Source organism: Serinus canaria, chromosome 2 (assembly GCF_022539315.1).
Source record: "Serinus canaria isolate serCan28SL12 chromosome 2, serCan2020, whole genome shotgun sequence".
NCBI classification, from domain to species: domain Eukaryota; kingdom Metazoa; phylum Chordata; class Aves; order Passeriformes; family Fringillidae; genus Serinus; species Serinus canaria.
This window is the reverse complement of record NC_066315.1, coordinates 28433791-28454333: the sequence shown is the minus strand read 5'-3', so window position 1 is coordinate 28454333 and position 20543 is coordinate 28433791. Positions and strand designations below refer to the sequence as shown.

Below are 20543 nucleotides of genomic sequence, written 5' to 3'. Positions count from 1 at the left end.
TATCACCATATCTGAGTATCTCTCCAGGGTGAGAATTGCATCAGTGATAGATCTTCCTTCACACTAAGAGGAAGGTTTAGCTTGTTTTGTTTTGTTTTAATATTAGGAAAACAAAATTTGAAGACAAAAATAAAAGCTAGAGAATCAATACTGGCATGAAATAGATGTATAGATCCATCTGAGATTTTCATGTTTACAAGCAAACTCAGCAACACAAAATACTCAAAGCAGGGTCACATACCATAGATATAGGACTTGATATATATCTTTGAAGTCAACATTAAGTGGGAGAACAGACTTTTAATAAGAGAATGTTAAAATTCAGGATTTTCTGATTTATTTCCTGTGTCTGCTCCAAGCTTCACATGTGATCTTGGCCAGGTCAGTTCTGAAAACTCTTATGCTTAACTTTATGTGGTAGAAATAATATTATGACTCTTCTGGGTCTACACACAATACATTCAGCTGAATATGCAAACAAATATTTTCCAGGACCTAAACATGTCTGTGCAAAATTTTCACTTTGTAAAATGGACATAATAATATTATTTTTTCCCAACGCTTTGTCTATTTTATTTGTCTATAAATTCTTGGATAGGAAAGCTGTCTTTTGTATATGTCTGCAAATCAGTAACAAAAGAGAGCATTGACATCATCTGGGTCTTGAGATACAACTCTGATATAAACAATTACAAATTGAGGCAAATGTTACTTCAGGTAGCTTCTCTAAAGGAAGACATAACAAAACTCAGGATGCACAGGATTTACTAATTTTTTGTAACCAGGAATTTAGAAAAAGGTGTTCATTTGAAATCAGGAAAATATTATGACAGTAAACACATTTCTAGCATTTTTTTACAACAGTCCCTATCACTGCATATGGAAGCGACTTCACATTCCTGCATAATGGGTAACTGGAGATTTAATACATGCTGTGTTCTAGGAAGATACTGAAGCATTCATGTGGTGCAGAGCACTGAGCTTGGGAGTTTTTCAAGGATCCTCTGGCATCATACCAGCTTTCAAATTCTTATCCAGTATTTTAACTGGAACCAAAAAAATCACCAGAGTGATGATTACTAGGGTTTGATTACATTTAGTAAGCTATGGAGCCCCTTCTCTTCGAAGACAAACTGCTGCCAGAGACAGATTTACCACTGACCAACAGTGTTTTTATGCAAATGTGCCTGAGTGAGTGCAGAAACCCCAAGTTATAATAGAGTCATTCAATCTCTTGCCAGGACAGCGATATTTATATATTGCAAAGATAGATTGGATATCAAAACCAGTTCCATTACAGAGGGAAACTTCTCTATGTAAATCAGTTTTTCTAATCACACCATGTTTCTTCCCACCCACCCCCTACCCCATTTTGCTTTCCTTGCTTTATCTTCATAGATGAATTCCAAATGTGTTTTTCTCTTGTGTGTTCTGAATATTGAAGCATTCAGCTAATGCCAAGATAATGGATAACGTAAACTCATTAGGAAACTTTAAAGTCTCCAAGTGTGTTTCTCTGGGCCTTGGGAAGGGCTGTAAAGGGCTTACAGTCACATAAAATGTTTTGTCTGCCACTTGTGCAAGTTTCTGTTTGAACTTCTCTTCTTCTGCTGCCTTGTGGGAAGAAATGGGCAGTCAGCTCCCTAGTGACTTTATCTCCCCATCAGGAATGAGTGCAAGGGGTCAGATGCCCCTCTGCATGCTAGTCACTGTCTGCTGACAGTAGTGCTCCCCGGGGAGAGCTGGCTTTGTTTACTGACAGGGCTAATATGAGGAGACACGTGAAGTACTTTGGTTTGTGGAAGAGACAGGAGAGACATGGTGCTGTGAAAACATTCCCACACACTCTAATGGCTCATTCACATAGAAAACAAGCGAGAGCCTTCAGCTCTTTCACAGAGCTCAAAGTAGAACAAACGGACTGGGGAACCCCAAGGCACCAGTCAGAAAACACTTTCCTAATGGACTGAGATGCTCTCTGTGATAGCTTACCTGTGAGACCTCAGCTCTCCTTTAGGCGACTAAAGGAACTGGTTAGAAAAAAAACTGCTCAGTATCTGATTGTTGCTTTTGTTCACTCTTAGCTGTGAAATTCTTCTTGAAAATCTAACATTTAGTTTCCTAAACCTAAACTTTCTAAAACTAGTTATAATAGGTGAAACATGCATTGGAGAATTTTATCTCTACAATCACCAGTTATTTCTCTTTAAAATAAAATCAGTAGGATGCAGAAGAAACACAAGAAAGAAATGCATCCCTAAAAAGAAAAACACATTTTGTTTTATAGTTGTTAGAGAAAGAGATACACAAGAATATAATTTGAGGATCAAAAAGAGTGACTTTCATAATGAGGTCTCCAACACAATAGGGGTACATGTCACAGAAAATCCACATTATACACTGTTTTAAGTGACAAATGATGTTTAGTGAGTGGCCACATTCATCATTCTCCGCTACAGTTTATAAGATGCATAAATCAGCAAGAATAGTGATACTAGATCAACCCACAAGTTTGTGTAGCTCAGTATCTGACCTCTAACACCAACCCATATTAGAAATATAGCATAAGAGAGCAAGCTTACAGTGATTCTTTTCTGTTAAGATATCCTACTGAATATGTATCATTTTTGATTTAAGTAATTTCAGTTTAGTGTGGCCTCCTGGCATAACAAGATATTATGTAAAAAGGATTTCCTGCTTGTCTAGAAGTACCATAAAACTCAGTTCTTACATTTGAGAAATACTGAATTACATTACTGTCTTCACCTACTCTGTTGCACTTAGTATTTTATCATCTTTCCTCCATTCCTTACTTCCTGAAGGCTACTAGTCAAATATATTTTCATACAGAAGTTGCTCCGTATATGTTACCACATTTTTTCATCTGTCATTTCCAGTTATTTTTCTTCCTCTGCATTGCTGAGTGAACTGAAACTACAAATTCCATACCTTATGGATGTACCAGTTGCAGTATTTGATGATCATAAATTGAGCATTGAGCTGATATTTTCATAGAACTTGCCACAGTAACTTCACAATGTTCATTCCAGCATGACAGTATCAATTATAGTCCAGCAAAATAAGCTTATACACATGGAGACACACACACCATATTTATTTCCAAGTGTTTTATATATATATATATATATATATGTATATGTATAGAACAGTCTACATATCTGCAATGATATGGACACATTTCTCCTCATGGACACTAAGTTACATATATTGAGCTTTCTACCTTTCTAAAGCCCTATTACTCAGTACTGTAAAATTCCTAAACTTTTTTTATTGTTGGTTTTTGTTTTCCCTTAGTTGAATCTTCATTACTCACTGTCTACTTCTATTTCCAGATTATTTTGGGGTGTATGTTGAGCAGTACAGAGGCCTGCACTGATCTTTCTGAAAAATCAGTGATAAACTTCCACCAGAATGAAGAATTACTTCCCCTTTCCTATCTGTTAATTTAATAGAAGATCAGATCTCCTTTAACAGAGCTTGCTTAGTCTCTTTCTAAGTCTTTGGTGGAGACCTTTTAAGAAGAAATATCACCCCGTTGTTTATGTCTTGACTCTTTACATTCAACCAGTGTACCTATAGCCATGTAACATCCTTGAAGAGTGGGACTAAAATAGACACACTCCCTTTTCCACTTTTCACTTGAGTTCTTATCAAAGTCAATATATCTCAAGGATTTGTTGAAATGGATATGACTGTGCAAAAGCACCAGGTCAAATATATCAGCAAGGGCGGGAGTGTGAACTAATGCAGTCAATAATTGCATGTTACATTTGCTTTGGTTTGTACTGCTTCTGAAGGAAAGTTATGTCTAATTTAAGCTTGATTCTAAAAATATTCATATTTGGCCTAAAATAACTCCACTTTGGGAATGTGCCACTGCAAATGTGGAGTTTTTGAAATGGCTTCACTTTTTTGGTAGATGAGAGTATTGTTCAGGTCCATCTTCCAATGTTTAATATACCACATTTAATGAGAAGTACAGTATAGATCAAAGGGCAGGATTTGGCCCTTAGCTACCCTGCTGCTACTGGCACTAATCTCACAGCTCCTGAAAAATTATGAATCAAATATATATCCCGGAAAATGTCACTATTCTGAGTATTGAACATATTGCCTGAGCTGTCAGAAATAAAGATCTATTTTTAATTATTCTTCCATTTTAAAAAATAATAATTTTCTAATGGCCCAGTGAATAGGAATTTGATGTTTTCTTTGGCTAAACATTTTAATGATTTAGTACATCTAAAAAGTTCTGTGTGCCTTTATAATCTATAAATTTTTGAAAATGAGCAGTTCTTTCCCAGTTAAGTCTCTGTGGCTACCAAGAAAAGCAGTATTTGTTTAAATCTCACTTAAGTTTAAATGTTACTTATGGGAAACATTTTAAGAAGAAAAAAAATACAATGGAAAGCCAGACATACAAAATTTGGCTTGCATGTGTTACACGGATGCAAGCTATTAAAATATATAGCTAGAATTAATGATATTGTACATTTTAAACTTTTGACCATCTTAACCATCTTATTGTTTTCCTTAATGGGCAAGTATATTGTTTATTTTTTTCTTCATTAATTTATATGGAACTGATTTCACTGTGATGAGAAAATGAATAAAGCAAAAAATATTAAGAAAGTATAAGGAAAAAAATAAGGCTTTGGATAGTATCAGATTTTCTACTGGAAACAAAGTAATCCAGATCATAAATCCTATTTGCTTTTAATATATTTTTTCCCTCATTACAGTACTTCTTTCAGTTAATTACCTTCATTGAAAGCCCAAAGAAGTGAACAGAAAAGACTACCATTGAAACTTTGGAATAGCCTCATAGATACGATTTTTAGCATGAAATTTTACCTTCATTAAGGGTTAAGGGGTTTAAAATACACAGAGTAATGTGGTCTCTTTTCTTTGTTTTTTTCAGTGTGATGATAGGCTCTAACATTTTATCTCAATGCTTTGCTTCACTGAACAATGTACCTTTTGGAAACATTGATGTTAACAGTCAATTTATAAAACACACATATTATACAGCTAGAAAAGAAATGTTTCTTTTTCTTGTCCTTTTGGTCTTGGCACCATGTATTTATGCAGGAGAATATAAAACATTTCATGCAAAACACACTAGTTGATTCTGGATAATGTTTCATTACCTTGCTTGGTTGCTTCTCAGAGCAGACTGCTTATTACTATTTAGGTATCTGTTTGTACCTGAAATTCTACACAGAACTTTTCCTTACTCCTTGAAGTCAAGCAAACTAATTTTTATTTAAATATTTTTTGAAGTTTAATGCCAAAGTACTATTTAGTCAAAAAGAAGTGTGAAACAAAAAATGACAAACAAGTATGACAAAGTTGGAAGGCTAGGTGGGTAGTTAATGTTTTTTGCTGCCTTTTTGCATTGCATCTGTGTACTAATAAAGACTCTGATCCAATGCAAAATCTCATCATAATAATGCATTCATGTAAAGACTGAATTAGAATTGTACACATTGTCTCGAAAGTACTGTATAGAAGAGGATCCAGTAGGGTCTGGAGCACTGACTTTTTCTTTACAGACTTTAAATATCTGTTGAAAAAATAAAAACATAAATTTCTGCCATGTAAACATCTCAGTCTTTGTGTGTCAGGTAATCAAAATGAAGGAATATCTTCTATTTTCTCATAAAATGAAAATATTTCTTTAGTCTTCATGTATTAAAATAAGCCATGGATATAATTATTCTATTTCAGAATAATTTTGGTTAGGATATTGTAGAATTGTGTGACAGCAGGGCCCAGTTGTGTCCAGCTTAAAGCTCTAATTCTCCTTAGGAGTAATCATTTTGCCAGTTCTGTTCTCTGTATCTTTTATTATCAGCTTGTCTTCTGACAGTTCTCATTGGTCAGTATGACTGCTTTCAAAGTGCTGTCAAGACAAAATGTGGATTTTTTTTTTAAACTTTTGCAGATCTGAGTGACCAGCTTATGGAAGTGGTGGGTCTGGAAGGAGCCATGGAGATGGGACAGATATACACAGGTCTGAAAAGTGCTGGAAGACGGCTTGCCCAGTGCTCCTCTGTTGTCATCAGGTATCAGCAGCTTTAATTTACATTGCAGTGTTGGAGTGAAACTGAAGAGTTTTATGTATTGACTTTCTTTTGTAGTTTAACAGTCATAATTATAATTAATTCTTGTGAAAGCATCATTTTTGTATATGGAATGAATCTATTCCATCCACATTCTATGCCCATGCATCTTCCTTTCTTTAAATGTGTCAAAAAACTAAAAAGAGGGTGTTTCCATTCAATCTTCATATGTTGTATTCAAGTGCCATTTTGTCCAATGAAGAAGTATTGTCAAGCATTTGGAGCAGAAGGAACGAGGCATGAACATCTTGGGGCTTACTGTTGACATATACTCCATGCAATTTCAAGCCAAAAGTAATTTAGCATTACTTTGTCACATTTTAACCCATTTATAATGCATACCACACCAGGGAATAGTAGTGTGTAATTAGTAATTGTAAAGCACTTTTTGATCTGTGGAAGTCAAAGTGCTCTGTTTTTAATTTATTTGTTATTTACTGAATTCTGACAAGCCACTATTGTTAAATCTGTTGGTGTGTGTGAGCCGATGATGGTGAAGTACTCTAAATTTATTGTGTTTTAGCATTTGTAAGATAAGAACATTCACAATAGAGTAAACTTGAATTAGAACACAAGGAAAAAGTAATTATTCTATCTTTTGGATTAAGTAAGGACTGAAAAGAAATTGACCATCTCTTTTTCAGTCAAGAATTCCTCAGTAAGACTTTTCCAAAATTTATTAAACCCATAAGCTCTGCGATTATGAGCCTAAAACAGAAGAGCAACAATAAAAACATAAGTAGGAACCCTTCCTGAACTATAAACTGAGAGCTCATTAAACATTCTTCCCTTCCTTCATTTATGACCATAGGTGATAGGGGATAATTCCATTAAATGTTAGTTTGTTTTCAAAAAACATCCAAACCAGAATTTCCATTGACCAACGTGAGTCACTATTTTTCCATTATTAGATTTATCCACTCCACACTATTTCTAATAGTCTTGTGTGCAAACTATTATTATACAAAAATACAGGGGTGGAATAATGAATTAATTTTTTTTTCTGTTCTCATTTTGCTACACTTTTTTTCCATGTGACACCCAGAACTAGAGAGGGAATACTGTCTGTATCTTTCTGTTGAAATCAGCTCCCCTTTGCTAACAATTTAAATTTATAACATGGCATGTTAAAGACTCTGAATATAGTGCAAACTTCATTCTCTGTGAGTTCTGTCTGACTCACAGTGATTCTAGTAAGTGGTGATGATAGACCTAAAATTTATTTCTCATTTCCTTTATAGTAGAATAATATATATATGCTATATACTGGTGCAATTTAATTATAAAAAAATAGCACAAATACGTTTGCCTTTTCTGTTAGTAAGGTTTGTTCCTGAAGTTATTGTCATTTACTCTTAATTTCACAAATTACAGACTCTTCCATGAAAGACTAGTGTATTACTAGCAAGTTAGATTAATATTTGCCATGTTTTTGCTTTGTGTGTTGAAAATCAGACTAAGCTTTTTAAGTTGACTATTTGTAAGCATATTGAGTCATATTGGAAATTTCACAGGAGTTTAGGGTGAATCAGGGTTATATCAATATGCCATCATATATGTGCTTTTTTAATAAATACATTTATCAATTTTTTCTAGTTTCTTTTTCTTATATTATGAAATTTGTACCTTTAGGACCAGCAAGTCTCTGCCTATGCAGATAGATGGAGAACCTTGGATGCAAACTCCTTGCACGGTAATTGCAACTGATTATTTTTCTTTCTCTTCTTTTTTAATGGTAGAAATATTTCTCTTATGTTTAGGAGACAACATCAGTATTAACTCAATTTTCTTAAATAACATCTTCACAAACTGTTTTTATATACTTCAGTACTCCCTGCATTTTCAATTTATCATTCTGAATTCGAACACAGCTTAGAGTGGGATAGAATAAATCTATTTCAGAAGTTTGGAAGATACAAGTATCTTCCAGGAGTGCAGTCTCAGTATCCCTTTACCCAATATGACCATTTATTTATGTTGGTGTATCAGATTAAGGCTCTCTATTGCTGAGGAAAATTCAAATTTTGTTTTGATGCTAAAGTGTAGAAAATAACTGTTAGTCTTAAAATTTAGAAAGCTTTTCTATTGTGTTTTAGAGAATTCATATCAAGAAAGTTTTAATTAAAACTGAAGTCTTAACTGTTCTGCTTCAATTATACAATAGGACTATTATTTTTTTAGGTCTGTTAAGGGGTAAATGAAGGAAATTCATTAGTTTCTAGTTTCAGTACCCACACATATGAAGTGAGGGCATCCAAACATCAATCTGCACAGGTTAGGATAGCCTAGGATAGGATAGGAACTTTCTCAGAGGAGGTTCTTTGAGTGACTCTTTAGAGACAATGCAAGAAAAGGTGTATCTGTAGGAACTCTCCATTTTTATCTCTCTCCAATAAATTATAGAGGCTAGCCAAGCATTCAGAGAGGAGGCTAAAAAAATCAAAGTTCTTTATTGTCCTGTGTAATCGTATTAATATGTTTTAATATAAAGTTCTACTAATTTTGGTTCCCTAAAGAAAACCTGTACTTTTAAGTAGATGAATTGCTGTAGCCTTGCAGCTTGAAATATGACAAAATAGTACTGTGATAAGGAAGAAATCCCACTACAAATGGGAGCAATTTTCAAAAAAAGGGTACTGAATTCCTTTCATGGGCTTTATGTCTCTGGTAGAATTAAAAGTTACACAAAAAAGAAAATGGGTAATGTTTAGGAAGGTGCTAATAGGTGTGCAGCTGATAATATATGGGTTAGAATGGCAGAAGAGGGTTGTGGTAGTTCATGTTTACCAGATACTCCATAGTGTGCAGCTGAACAGTGTGAAGAATGCTGAGTTCTCATTCTCTAGGGAAGTGCTCAGATTCTGCAATGTGAGAAGAACCATAGAAACACATACTGTGGGAAAGCAGAACAGTGGGGATTTTATGAGATTTGTTGCAGAAAACCTTTTGGAGTTAAGAGAGATCATTACCTTCACCTCTTCTACAACGAAGGCTCAGTGCAGAGCAACAGTACTGAACCCAGCAGTTACTTGTTCAGGAAGAAGACATGGAATTTTTCAGTTGCCAAATTACAGAAGAGAACTTATGGAAGGTTGCTGGCAATAACATGTGTTTGTTTTTTTTTTTTCTTTTTTTCTGTCCTGATGCTTAGTCTGTGCAGAATCCCTGTTATCTGATTGATAATGCTGGCAGAAGCTGCCTGTGCAATTGAGAACAAACCTGGAAAAAGAGACAGTTCTTACATTTCAATTACTGCCCTGAGGAAACAGTAAATTACTATTGACAATTAATGCTGTCCAGTTTTAAAGGGGATAGAAATGGCATGTACTCTTCTGAGGAACCTATTCTTTTTGCTATACCATTGTTTTGAGAATATACTTGGTGCTGTGTGAGAAAACCATGCTGTTGAATGTCCTTGTTTAGTCTTTGAGGAAAAAATACATGAACTATTTGCTATACCAATGCACTTCCATGAATTTAGATATATAAATATTAATTTTTGTTATTTTATTCATTTTTGTGAGGTTTTTTTTCTGCTGTGGATCTTCAGTATTTAGTGCAATAGCTCCTTGCATCTTTGTAAAATGTGTCACACTCTGTTTACTACATCTTACAAAGTGTGTAAGGTCCAACCTCTTTCCTCCCCACTAATTCTAACTACAGCAGAGTTTTTTTTTCTTTAAGTTCTCTGCAAAGTAGCTAGGAATTCTTTCTTAGATAATAGGAGGATAATACCCATCTATGTCCTTAGACATAGGTGGATATTAGGTTTCTCTCAACCAAAGATCAAGGTTTGATATCTGAGTTTGTGCTTCACAGTGATCTTTGGAAGCCAAAGCATACTTGATCATGTAAATACCAGGGTGATATCTGTGATGTGTATCAAACCAGAGTCTATACAAAACCCTCAGAAAATCAAAATAATTCTTTAGGCTTAGTCAGCTGTGTAATCAGTCATTTGAGCCAGCAAGAGCTCAAATTTCAGAAAACTAATAAGGAGGCCAATATAAAAATCATGAGGTTTGTCTTTTTTAGAGAAAAAGCTGTCATTTTCTCCCAAAATGAAAGCAAATGAATAATGATGCATTTTTAAATTTAAAAAAAAATCATCATGGCCAGATAAAGAACTCTCTATGTTTAGTTCCCTAGGACACTTGTGATAATTTGGCTTTCCTTTCCTTTTGCCTCTTAGGAAGTTTTTTTCCTCTATTCCTTATAAGAAACTGAAGCCTGTATATAAAGATGCTGCCGTTCCTGCATTGTGCAGAGACATGGGAAGACATTCCCAGGCTACCTCTTTTCTCATTAGGATGCTGAGGCAAGGCTCTTATTAGTTTACTAGCTATGTTGTCTGAAGGAAAAAAGCTGCAGTTGTGTTTGGATATACCATCTCACTAGTTTTAGGAGAGAGAGGTCTGCACCTTATTAGGTTGCACACATCAGTGAGACACAGCAGCTGAGCCTCAGGTTTTTGATTCTTTTGTGTTCCAGCCAGAAAGCTATTGTTAAAAAAAAAAAAAAAAAACAGCAAAAAACAAAACCTGCCATCTTTCCCCCTTCAATTGTCTTTTATGAAGTTGAAATAACACACTTTTTTTTTTGCATCTTATGAACTTCAGTGTCATCTAAGTTCAGTAGTGTTAAGTACTGATCTATAAATATTACAGAGATGAAGTGAGAAAGAAGTTCATAGATTCAGCATGTATTGAATCAACTCTTGCCCAGCTTGCAAGTACTTAAGCTCAAAATACTTTTCTTCATTGCTTCATGTTTTAATATAAATGAGAGTATTTTCCAAATGGTTTTTCAAGAAATTAAGTTCAACCTGATCAGAATTCTCCTGCTTTTCTATTACACCTATTCAGGAAAACAAGTTTGGCCTCAAATCCCTATTATTTATAGGATACAGCCTGCACATGAAGGCTTGGAAGTTTACTTCCTGTTGAAGGAACCAAGATGTTTCTCTTTGTGGCTTCTCCTTTCTCACTGGGAAAAAAGTTTCATACAAACAGCATGAGTTGCTGACACTGTCCTTTCTCATGCATATGGAGGCCATGCTCCTCCAAAATGATACTGTGAGCTCTGAGAAAATATTGTGGAATGTGGTAGATAATGGTGGTGGTTCTCCAGCAGCTGTGATCTGTGATTTTTCCTTTGTGTGTTCAATTTTAGGAGTAAACAAATAGTTGAGTGTTTCTTTTAAAATCTTCTATGATACATTGCTTATGCACCTATCATCCCCACAGGAGAGCAGGTACACACTCATGTGGGTTCTGTGCATTCTTGAAAGTGTGAGTGGCTTGGTGTAAAAATTTGTCATCCAGAATTATTCAGTATGTTGAACACATGCAGAATGCAGCGTCTAAGAAAGTCACTCTGCTCTGGTATATTAAGATGAAGCATCTGAGCTTCAAATTGTATTGTTTTCACTTGTTTTTTTTTTATAGAAGACTCTTTGGGAGAAGGAAAGATGATAATGTTAATATTATGTTAAACATCTTGTCTGATTAGCTGAGGAGGAAATTCTATCAGAGCTCTCCCAGACAAATATAGCAACATGAAAGATATCTATGGTTTCACCTGATCTCCAAACAGGTCATTAATAGTAATGAAACTTCAAAGACTCTCAGGTTAATTCAATAAACTTCTAGCTTTAGCCATCAGGGTTTTTTTTTAAGAAAAGTAATCTTTCAATTTAGCTACATAAATTATTAGCAATGTTTTGAAAAAATCTATAACAATGTTCCATCCTAATTAGAAATAACTGCAATTTATGTTCTTTCATCTATTCCTGACTTGCTTGGCATGATATCTGAAAGAGTGTCAAGCTTCTAGAAACACGAGATTAAAAGTAGAAGAAAGAAATGTCTATAGAAGATGCAAGAATATTGCTTAAATAAAGAAACAAAAATAAAAACCCATAGTCAGAGCTCACCTAATGGATTGCCAGAAACACAGTTTCACAGGTATCTGAGACACAGTATTTTCAGAATTGTTTCCTGATTGTTTACTGTAACTTAGAGTAAGTAATGGAATAATGTTACACAAAATTAGTATTTCAAAATACTGTAATTTGAATGCACCTTAAAAATAAGTTTTGAATGAGTGATTTCTCTCCAATTTTTCCTTTATTCCCTAGAGATGTGATGAGCCAGGGCACAGGGATTCTACTGTCCTGTAGTTAAATACGAAGAGAAACAAGAACTTAAACCAAACCAAACCAAACCAAGCTTTTGTTAATAATCACTGTGTGCCAGAGCTAGGTGAGAAAACTGAGAGAGTTACAGATTTGCTCTTATATAGATCCATTGTCTCCAATACCTCACACATCACATGAAGCAGCTGCAGGTGTATTCCAGACTCTGTCTGTAAAGTATCTTCTTTCCATGTCTCTGGCTGTACCAGTATTTTCTTATCAGTTCTTTATAATGAGAGAATTTGACCTACTGCATCTGCCACGTCAGAGCAAACAGGAGCTGGGTCCTAGACTGAGCTGATTTCAATAGAATGTTAGCCAATTGCTACATAGTTACCCCAAAAATGGAAATTGCTAGAGAAGATTTTTGATGATATACAAAAATGCTACACTTTTTTTTCCCTTCTGGGCAGCGGTGTGCATTCTGTTCCCAGGCTAGATTGATTTATTGAGTTTTTAACATTTTATTTTGCAGCTGGGCATTATTTTTTGTGGTCGCAGGTACACTGCACTTTAATTATTTTTGTTTATGGATGCATATTTTTTTTCTTAATTTCACAACGGTAGTTTTTGTAATTGACAAAGCAATTTACTGCATGTGTGCTTTCTGCACCCCAGACAAATACTCTAGCATGTAGTGCACCTTTCTTTCCAGTTCAGATTATTAAGAAAAGAATTAGTTGTGACTAATTGCCAATTAATTTGCAGTGGTTTTAGGGAGGAGGGGGAAAAACAATTGCACCTACTAATTAAAATTTAAAATATTCCAAAGTGTCATCTTTAGGTATCTGTGGAATACATAATTTCCATTTTAGTTCTGCACTGGATCTGTAACAACCCTGAGCTGACAGCTCTATTAATTTAAAACCTCAGTGATACCTATTAGTACAAAACATGAAAAAAATGCCATTAATCATTTATTTTAATTTTGCAGCTCTGTCATTTTCTCAGTATGTTTAAAAATTATGATGACACCGTAACGTTTTCCAATCTACCTGTGTGAAGGGGAAACGGATCACACTACTTAGGAGAGAGACTAGAGTGTAATATTAGAGCTTAATTAATGCCAAACTGATTAGATTTGATTGCGCTTTGCACAATAATATTGTTTAGAAATTTATTTAAGATGTGTTGCATAACGCTTTTAAAACAACTAGTCTAGATCTGAGAGATTTTGCCCGAAATGCCACAGGATGCAAGTCACAGGTTAATTTTGCTCAGCAGTGCCTACATTCTATCACTCTGATTCATAACATGATTCCCCATACACTCTTGATCACCTAAGGAAGATAAAATTATTTGGCACTCCTGGGTTATAGAGGAGTTGCATCCCTCCATTTCCTGTAAGAGGAGCAGCATTTGGGTATCTAGACTGTGAGAAAACCCTCTTACCCTCAAAACAACCAGCATCTAAACCCTGCTGAGAACATGTAAAAAAGTGACCATGAACTAAAATGTTCAATTGTATAAGGCTGGGGTTTTTTCTGGCCCTTTTTTCCCTCTGTCTTTAAAATACAGTAATATGTTCTTTAACCTTAATTGAAATATTATAAGCAGAGCTGATTAGCTCTGTTTCCAGTTTTCTGTTGTCACCTAGTGCAATAATAGCATTAGTAGCAACATGCTTCTGAAATAGTAAATAGTAAATCTTTAGGCATTCTTTGAAGCATAAAGGTGACCAGTATATATTGCAGAAAAAGGAACATGAAAGTAAAACTGACTGACCTAAAAGATACTGTTACCATGCAAAATTTTTTTATGCTCACTGCATTTCATTTAGTGGATACTTATGTGGCTTCAAGGCATTTAGAAACTCTGACCTGCTCCTAAAACAAATAAAGGCCTGGTTTATGCATTTAAAAGTATTTTTAGTATCAAAAATCCGGGCTTATCACAAAATTTTCTATTGACATATATAAGGAGATATTATCATCTCTTCTCTTGAAAATTATGCTCTTTCAATTTGACCTGGTGTTTATTGCCACAAATACAATCATTGGACATACTTTCTAATACTGTAAAGGTAATTTCTGCAAATGCAAGATTTTCTGCTAGATAAATATTTACTGTATATACACCAACCTTCGTGGGATAAAATCTTGGCTTCAATTAGTGAATAAGAGGTTTGTCATTGGCTCCAACACGTTAAGTTTAGCCTAGAATGTTGTGGAGCAGGCTTCCAACAAAAATCCATGGTACCTTAGCAATTCAGGGGGCCACAGACTTACCCCCGAAATGGAATTCTATTATTTTTTGATTTTGTCTATTTTTAAATATAAATTTATGCCAAGTATGTAAAATAATTTCTTGTTTGTTTATGGGTGTTTTCTTGTTTTGGGTTGGATTGGGTTTGGTCTTTTTGTTGGTTTTTTTTGTTTATATTTGTGGGGGGGGGGGTTGTTGTTTTGGGGTGTTTTTTTGGTTGGCTGGGATTTTTTGGGGTGTTTGTGTGTTTGTTTGGTTTTTTGTTTTTCTTCCAGCAGCAATTCAGGTACTCAATTTATGTTTAACATTTTCTCTGTATTACCCTCAAGTTATTACATATTTTCAATAAATTGAGTAAGTGATCTCAAAAATTGTTTTCCAGAATTGCATAGTAATTTCTATTGGTATATATTGTCAGTTCCTAAAAATACATTAGGTTAGAATTTTAGCTTTCTGGATTTTTGTCTGTGCAATCTCTTTTTCTCATGTGCATGTGTGTATGTGATTCACAGGTAAATCTAGGAAACATTAAAAATTTTAAAGAAGGGTCTTTTTTAAAACTTTTATAGTTGTGTTTCTACTAAAAAAGACATGAAGATGCTTGCTGAATGGATGAGAAACTGAAAGATAAATGTCAGTCTTTAGACACTTCCCTGTACACACACACACAGAATCTCTATAGAGCTGTAAGTAGGAATTTTTACCTTAACAAAGTCTCTGTTGCTTCTAAGTAAAATCTCTCTCTCTTTCTCTCTCTTGCCCTTTTTTTGTCCTCCCATAGAGCACTTTCAGTGTTAGGTCTTACTTTGACCTACAACACTATTTCTCTGTCTGAGATCCTCAGTGCTTATTCCCATCTTGAAGTGAGCACTGTCACTTGTCACCCAAACTCACAGCTCCAGCTCTGGCAGTGCTGCCAGTATGAGAACAGAAGCAGAAGTGAGAGACCAGGGCAGAAATGCAGTGCCTGAAAGCATTGAGAAAGACAAAATTAGCCTTCTTCAGGCAAAGTACTGCAATGGTTCAGAAACATCCTGATCTTTTTTCATCAGTCAAAAATAAGATGTTCAATTTATTTAGTTTTTTTAGTGTAGGAAAGTGAGGAATTGATGTTTACCATTGTTAAATGATAACCAATGCAATGTTAATAGACACTACCATGACTAAGTAAAAAAAAAATACTTTAAATTTACACTTAATTGTAGTGTTTTCAGAATGCAAAATATTTTACACCATTGAAATTGTGCCTATTTATAACAGTTGAAAATGTGTCTTGGAGAGAGAGGTATATAGGACTCATCCCCATGCATGGTAGTGGTTAATCATGTTCAGGCATGTTAGCTGATCTCAGCTGATAGGAAGTAACATACTGAAGAGGTTGTGGTCTCTGAAACAGATGGCTCAAGCCAAGAAAGAACATTACAAATGATAAACATTTACTCAGTTTGTAATTGCATTCATCCTGAGGAGCATTGAACAGCCCCAACCCGACACGCAATCTGTACGGGGTCTCAGGATTACCTCACCCCTTCCTACTAAAGCCATCTTTTGAGTTTTGCTCTTTTATTCACTTTAGGATGGAATTACTATGTTTTACCTCAGAAAGGAAACCTAAAGGCATTCCTACTGCCACATCATGGCCAAATCTTGCAATAAACTAAACCCTTTATGACTTGAAAAATTCATTCACACCAGCTGTAGGTTACTTCATGTCGTGATCCTCAGGATCAGGTTGATATCATCACTGCTCCTGATCCCCAAAATACGTCTTATGAAGCATGTGGGAGTTAGAAAAATAGGCAATTTTCCAGGACCAGATCATCAGCTGGTACTGACATCAATGGAATAATGCCAGCTTACCCCAACTACAGATTTGGCTTCCAAAGTGATGCCTGAAGCGGAATTTATTGTGAGAAAATATATTGGTGCCAGTCTTTGAAAGCCAGAGTTATTATCCATGTGAAAGTAATCTACATTGCCAAGAACCCCCCATATGCTATATTCGATACTAATGAATAGTGTTGACAAAAAGAGGTCCCACATGAAATTTGAAGTTAATGAACTGAGGTGGCATGAAAATGAGCATTTGGAGAGTAAAGTAAAGGCTCTAATAGAGTTAAACCAAGACACAGAGTTAGTTGAGATTTTTTATGTTTCTGTCTTCTTACATTGTAAAGTAAATTTCCACCCCAAGAAATGTCCTGATCTATATTTTAATGAGCCTCTCCATGTGACATACATTTTTTGTTTCATTTACTATTAGTGAATGACAAGTGAAGGATATTCATTTTAACTTGAAAATGTCAGGTATGCACTTTAAGAGATATATTTTCCCAGTTTTTAATGAGGTGGTGTTTCTTTTTGAAAGAGATACCCATCTCTGATGTGGGTACTATGCAGGTGACAACTGATATTTAATAAGTGATGGTTCTTGTATTAGTCGTAGTTCACTAAAGAAAATGTCTCGGATTGCTTTTGAAAAACTCCTAACGTCACTAGCCCAAAGGCAAGATGTGACCTTTTTATTACATAATGAGAATCATTTATTATCTTACAATGTATCTTAAAGTCACAGACAAAATGCCACTTTGATAATTGCTTTCAATTAGCTTTGAGCATAGCATACATTCATAAAATGTCTTCTCTAATTTAGACTTGAATTAGAGAAAATTGCAGACATAATCTACTTTAAGGTTGTCTCATTTAAGGTGATTCGTAGTTCTATATCAAAGAAATCAAAACGGGTGGCTTTAGAGCAGTATTACCATGTGTTTTAAATAGACTTTTCAACATTTGAGTCTTTTCTATTAACAATTAATTAACAAATTAGAATGCTAGTTCATCTTTTTGGAGCTATTCTTGTGTATTAACTTTATACTTTTGTTCGCCACGGCTGTTTTGAAATTAAGTACTGTCCTGTGGTAAAAGAGTACAGCTTGATTAGATGTATAAATTAAGCATGTAAAGACATATCTTATATCTTAATAATAGGCAACAGCTTGGTCTGTCAGCATGTATGTTCTTTCCAACTTTGAAATTCTTCCTCAACAGCAAGCAATAAATCCCACACTCAAAAAGTAAGATTGTATATTGGCATGTATTTTATTGCATGTGTTTATTGATTTTTTTGCATATAATTTAAATTATTTGCAGAAAAACTATTCCACATAGATTGGTCTACTGCATATGGAACATCATTCATAAAAAAACCCAGGTATTTTCTTTGCAGCTTCGATTAAACGATGCAGGTCTGGAAGTTATACATAAGATAAATCAGGCATCTCAGATAGTTGGAACTGAACTAGCTCAAGAGATAACAGTGTTTTTCTTCTTTCTTCCCCAGATAAAAATTACTCACAAGAACCAAGCCCCCATGTTGATGGGACCGCCTCCAAAAACTGGTCTTTTCTCTTCTATCATCAAAAGAACAAGGAACCACAGCAAGGAATAAGCCTATGTAGTTTAGTTAAAAAAAAAAAAAAAACAATTAGCTTTGTTGGGCTTTGGAATATTTATGCTGGAAATCTTTCAAGAATTTTAGAATATCTTCTATTTGCAAAATCTTGGATTTTGGTTTAACTGTTCTGTAGCTGAGCTGATGTAAAACTATGCTACTAGAAAAAAAATGTTGTCACAGTTTTGTAGGCATTTTGCATGATGAAAGCAGATGTTTACATACAGTGATACAGCATATTTTTTGTTGCATGCGTTACCATTTACTAATCTGTGGTCTAATTCTGCCATGGAATACAGGAAAAGAATGTCATGGATAATTTCATTTTCTCTCTTTTCTGTTTCAGCTTTTTCTGCTACAATAACCATATGCCATAAGTTCAATAATATCTCTTCTATCAAACATCTTTACATGAATAGTCAATCTGACCTGTTTCAGAGTAGAATCATTGCAGGTCTTCTTAATCTGTATTTTTGGTTTATCATTTCTTTCTACCCTGAGAATATTCTTATTCAACTAAGTATTAAAATCCTGTAAGTTATTCTGATATTTCCTATGTACATGAGTAACTGTACCTGCTGAAAACATCTAACAGTATAAATGATCATGATTGTCCTTGTGTAAGTTAGAGTAAGCTTTTGTTAAGATTAAAAGTTGATGAAAGTTAAAGCAAAAACTATAGGACTAAGAAGATCATGCTGAGTGAAGATAATAACAATTGCAGAATTAGCCATCAGTGTTTGTTGAAACCCTAGAATTATTTTCATGAGCAATTCATCTCTGTAACATGGCAAACTTTAAATCATTCTCCACGCAGGCCAATAGCATAGTGCATATGCACACAAATAACCAAAGCTCATGCCTAATTAAAGTGCATTTCCCACCAAAGATTTAGTGAAGGATGCTTCAGAGAAATGGGTTAATGCATAATTAATCAAACTCACTGGAGTAGACTCACTTCTGAAAATTTACAGTTCTTTTGATTGCATTGTCAATGTCCAGACAAATGTTTGGGTAGGGAAAAACATTAAATAATTTCAAGTAAATATTCCCTTTTCTTTGTTTCATGAGTTGATTGACATAGTAACATATGCTAAATATGGAGACATAGATACAAACTCCAAATATTAGAAAATTAAACCTATTTTTTGTGTCATAATAATTTATAAATTTATGCTTCCATAATTACTCATCCCCTAAGTTAATCTCTCAACGAAATTATGACCTGTTGTCTATTTACCCTTTTTTAGTCTGCTATCTGAAATCCAGACATTTCTTGTCGTAAATTTTGGTGAGGCAGTTGCTCAGGTTTTAACTTTCTTAGCTCTCTGAGAGACTTCCTAACAGCTTAGAAATCATAGTACAGGGATTTGTCTGAGGTTTGCACAGCACTGTCTAATGTTGAAGGGAAGTCGAAGAATGGCAAACTTTTTCAGTCTTGCATATAAACAATCTCAAACAAAACTTTTTGTGCAGTCTTTACATTGTTCTTTGTTCAGAGTGAGCTGCTTCTCAGCTCTGCATGTCTTAAGTTCTCAGAGATTTCATAAAAAAACAAGGAAAAAATAAAATTTTGCTTGAAATGCATGATTTACCATTTTTATCCAGACTTTAAAATGTTAATTATTTATTAAATCTATTTTTCTATTGATTCATTCATCCATTTTAAAAATAATACTTCATCATGCTGTAGTGCACGGTACTGTGCATGTATTTAAATAAAGTTACTATCATTTGTTCCTCAGTATAAGAAATCAACAGAGTCCTAATTTATATAATAGACATTAAAATAAAAGTCAGTATATAGTTGGTAAGGATTATGTCTTTGAAATATACTGTCTATGTTCTGTAAACATTAGGAGGTAAATGCCAATTAATGTTTTGTTCAGCATTAGGTAGAAAAATATGAAGGTGACTATTTGCTAAAAGTAAGATCTTGTATTCACCATTCTTGGGTCCAGTGGTGTTGACATTTACAGTTACCATAGGAATAAACTAGTATTTTTCCTGTGCATTGCAAACACACACACACACAGAAGCATTTGATGCACTGAACTACAAACATGCATAAGTATAGAGCAAAGGCTATTTGCAAAAAGAAGGAATTTGCTGATATAATATTACGTAAAGTGTATATTGGTTTTATGAAATTATGGTTACAGGTGATAAATATTTTCACATAACTTGACATAGGATTTTCTACCAATGCTCTCAACTTTTTGTGGCAAAAATGTGTTTAACAACAATATATAATGTGTTCTCTATGATTATCTCATGAACATTGTAACTCTGAAAACAAATAAAATTATACATAAGCTATTACTAAATAATGTATGCAATTTTAAATGTGTCAGTCTGTGATAGCAATTTGGTCACAACACACTTTTTTTATATAAAGAGGGATAGAGGAGTCCTTGCCATCAGAATTACATATAATTCTGAATAGACACATAAAAGGTAAATCAGATCTGCTGGTCGGTGTTTATAAATTCTCACTGTAACAAAATAGAGCAGCCATTATACTGAATTATCAGTTTCCATA

At 34.3% G+C, this 20543-nt stretch overlaps 1 protein-coding gene across 3 annotated transcripts in view; it reads left to right on the top strand.

Annotated features, from left to right (window-relative positions):
* DGKB (diacylglycerol kinase beta) overlaps positions 1-20335 on the top strand; it is a 331032-nt gene extending 310697 nt beyond the window's left edge. For all 3 annotated transcript variants that reach the window (XM_050971447.1, XM_030234719.2, XM_030234706.2), the window contains 3 exons: positions 5969-6089; positions 7779-7839; positions 17891-20335. In XM_050971447.1, the coding sequence (XP_050827404.1) occupies positions 5969-6089; positions 7779-7839; positions 17891-17998 (290 nt within the window). In that variant the 3' untranslated portion in view covers positions 17999-20335. The remainder of the gene's footprint in view (positions 1-5968; positions 6090-7778; positions 7840-17890) is intronic.
* The last annotated feature ends 208 nt before the right edge of the window (positions 20336-20543 follow it).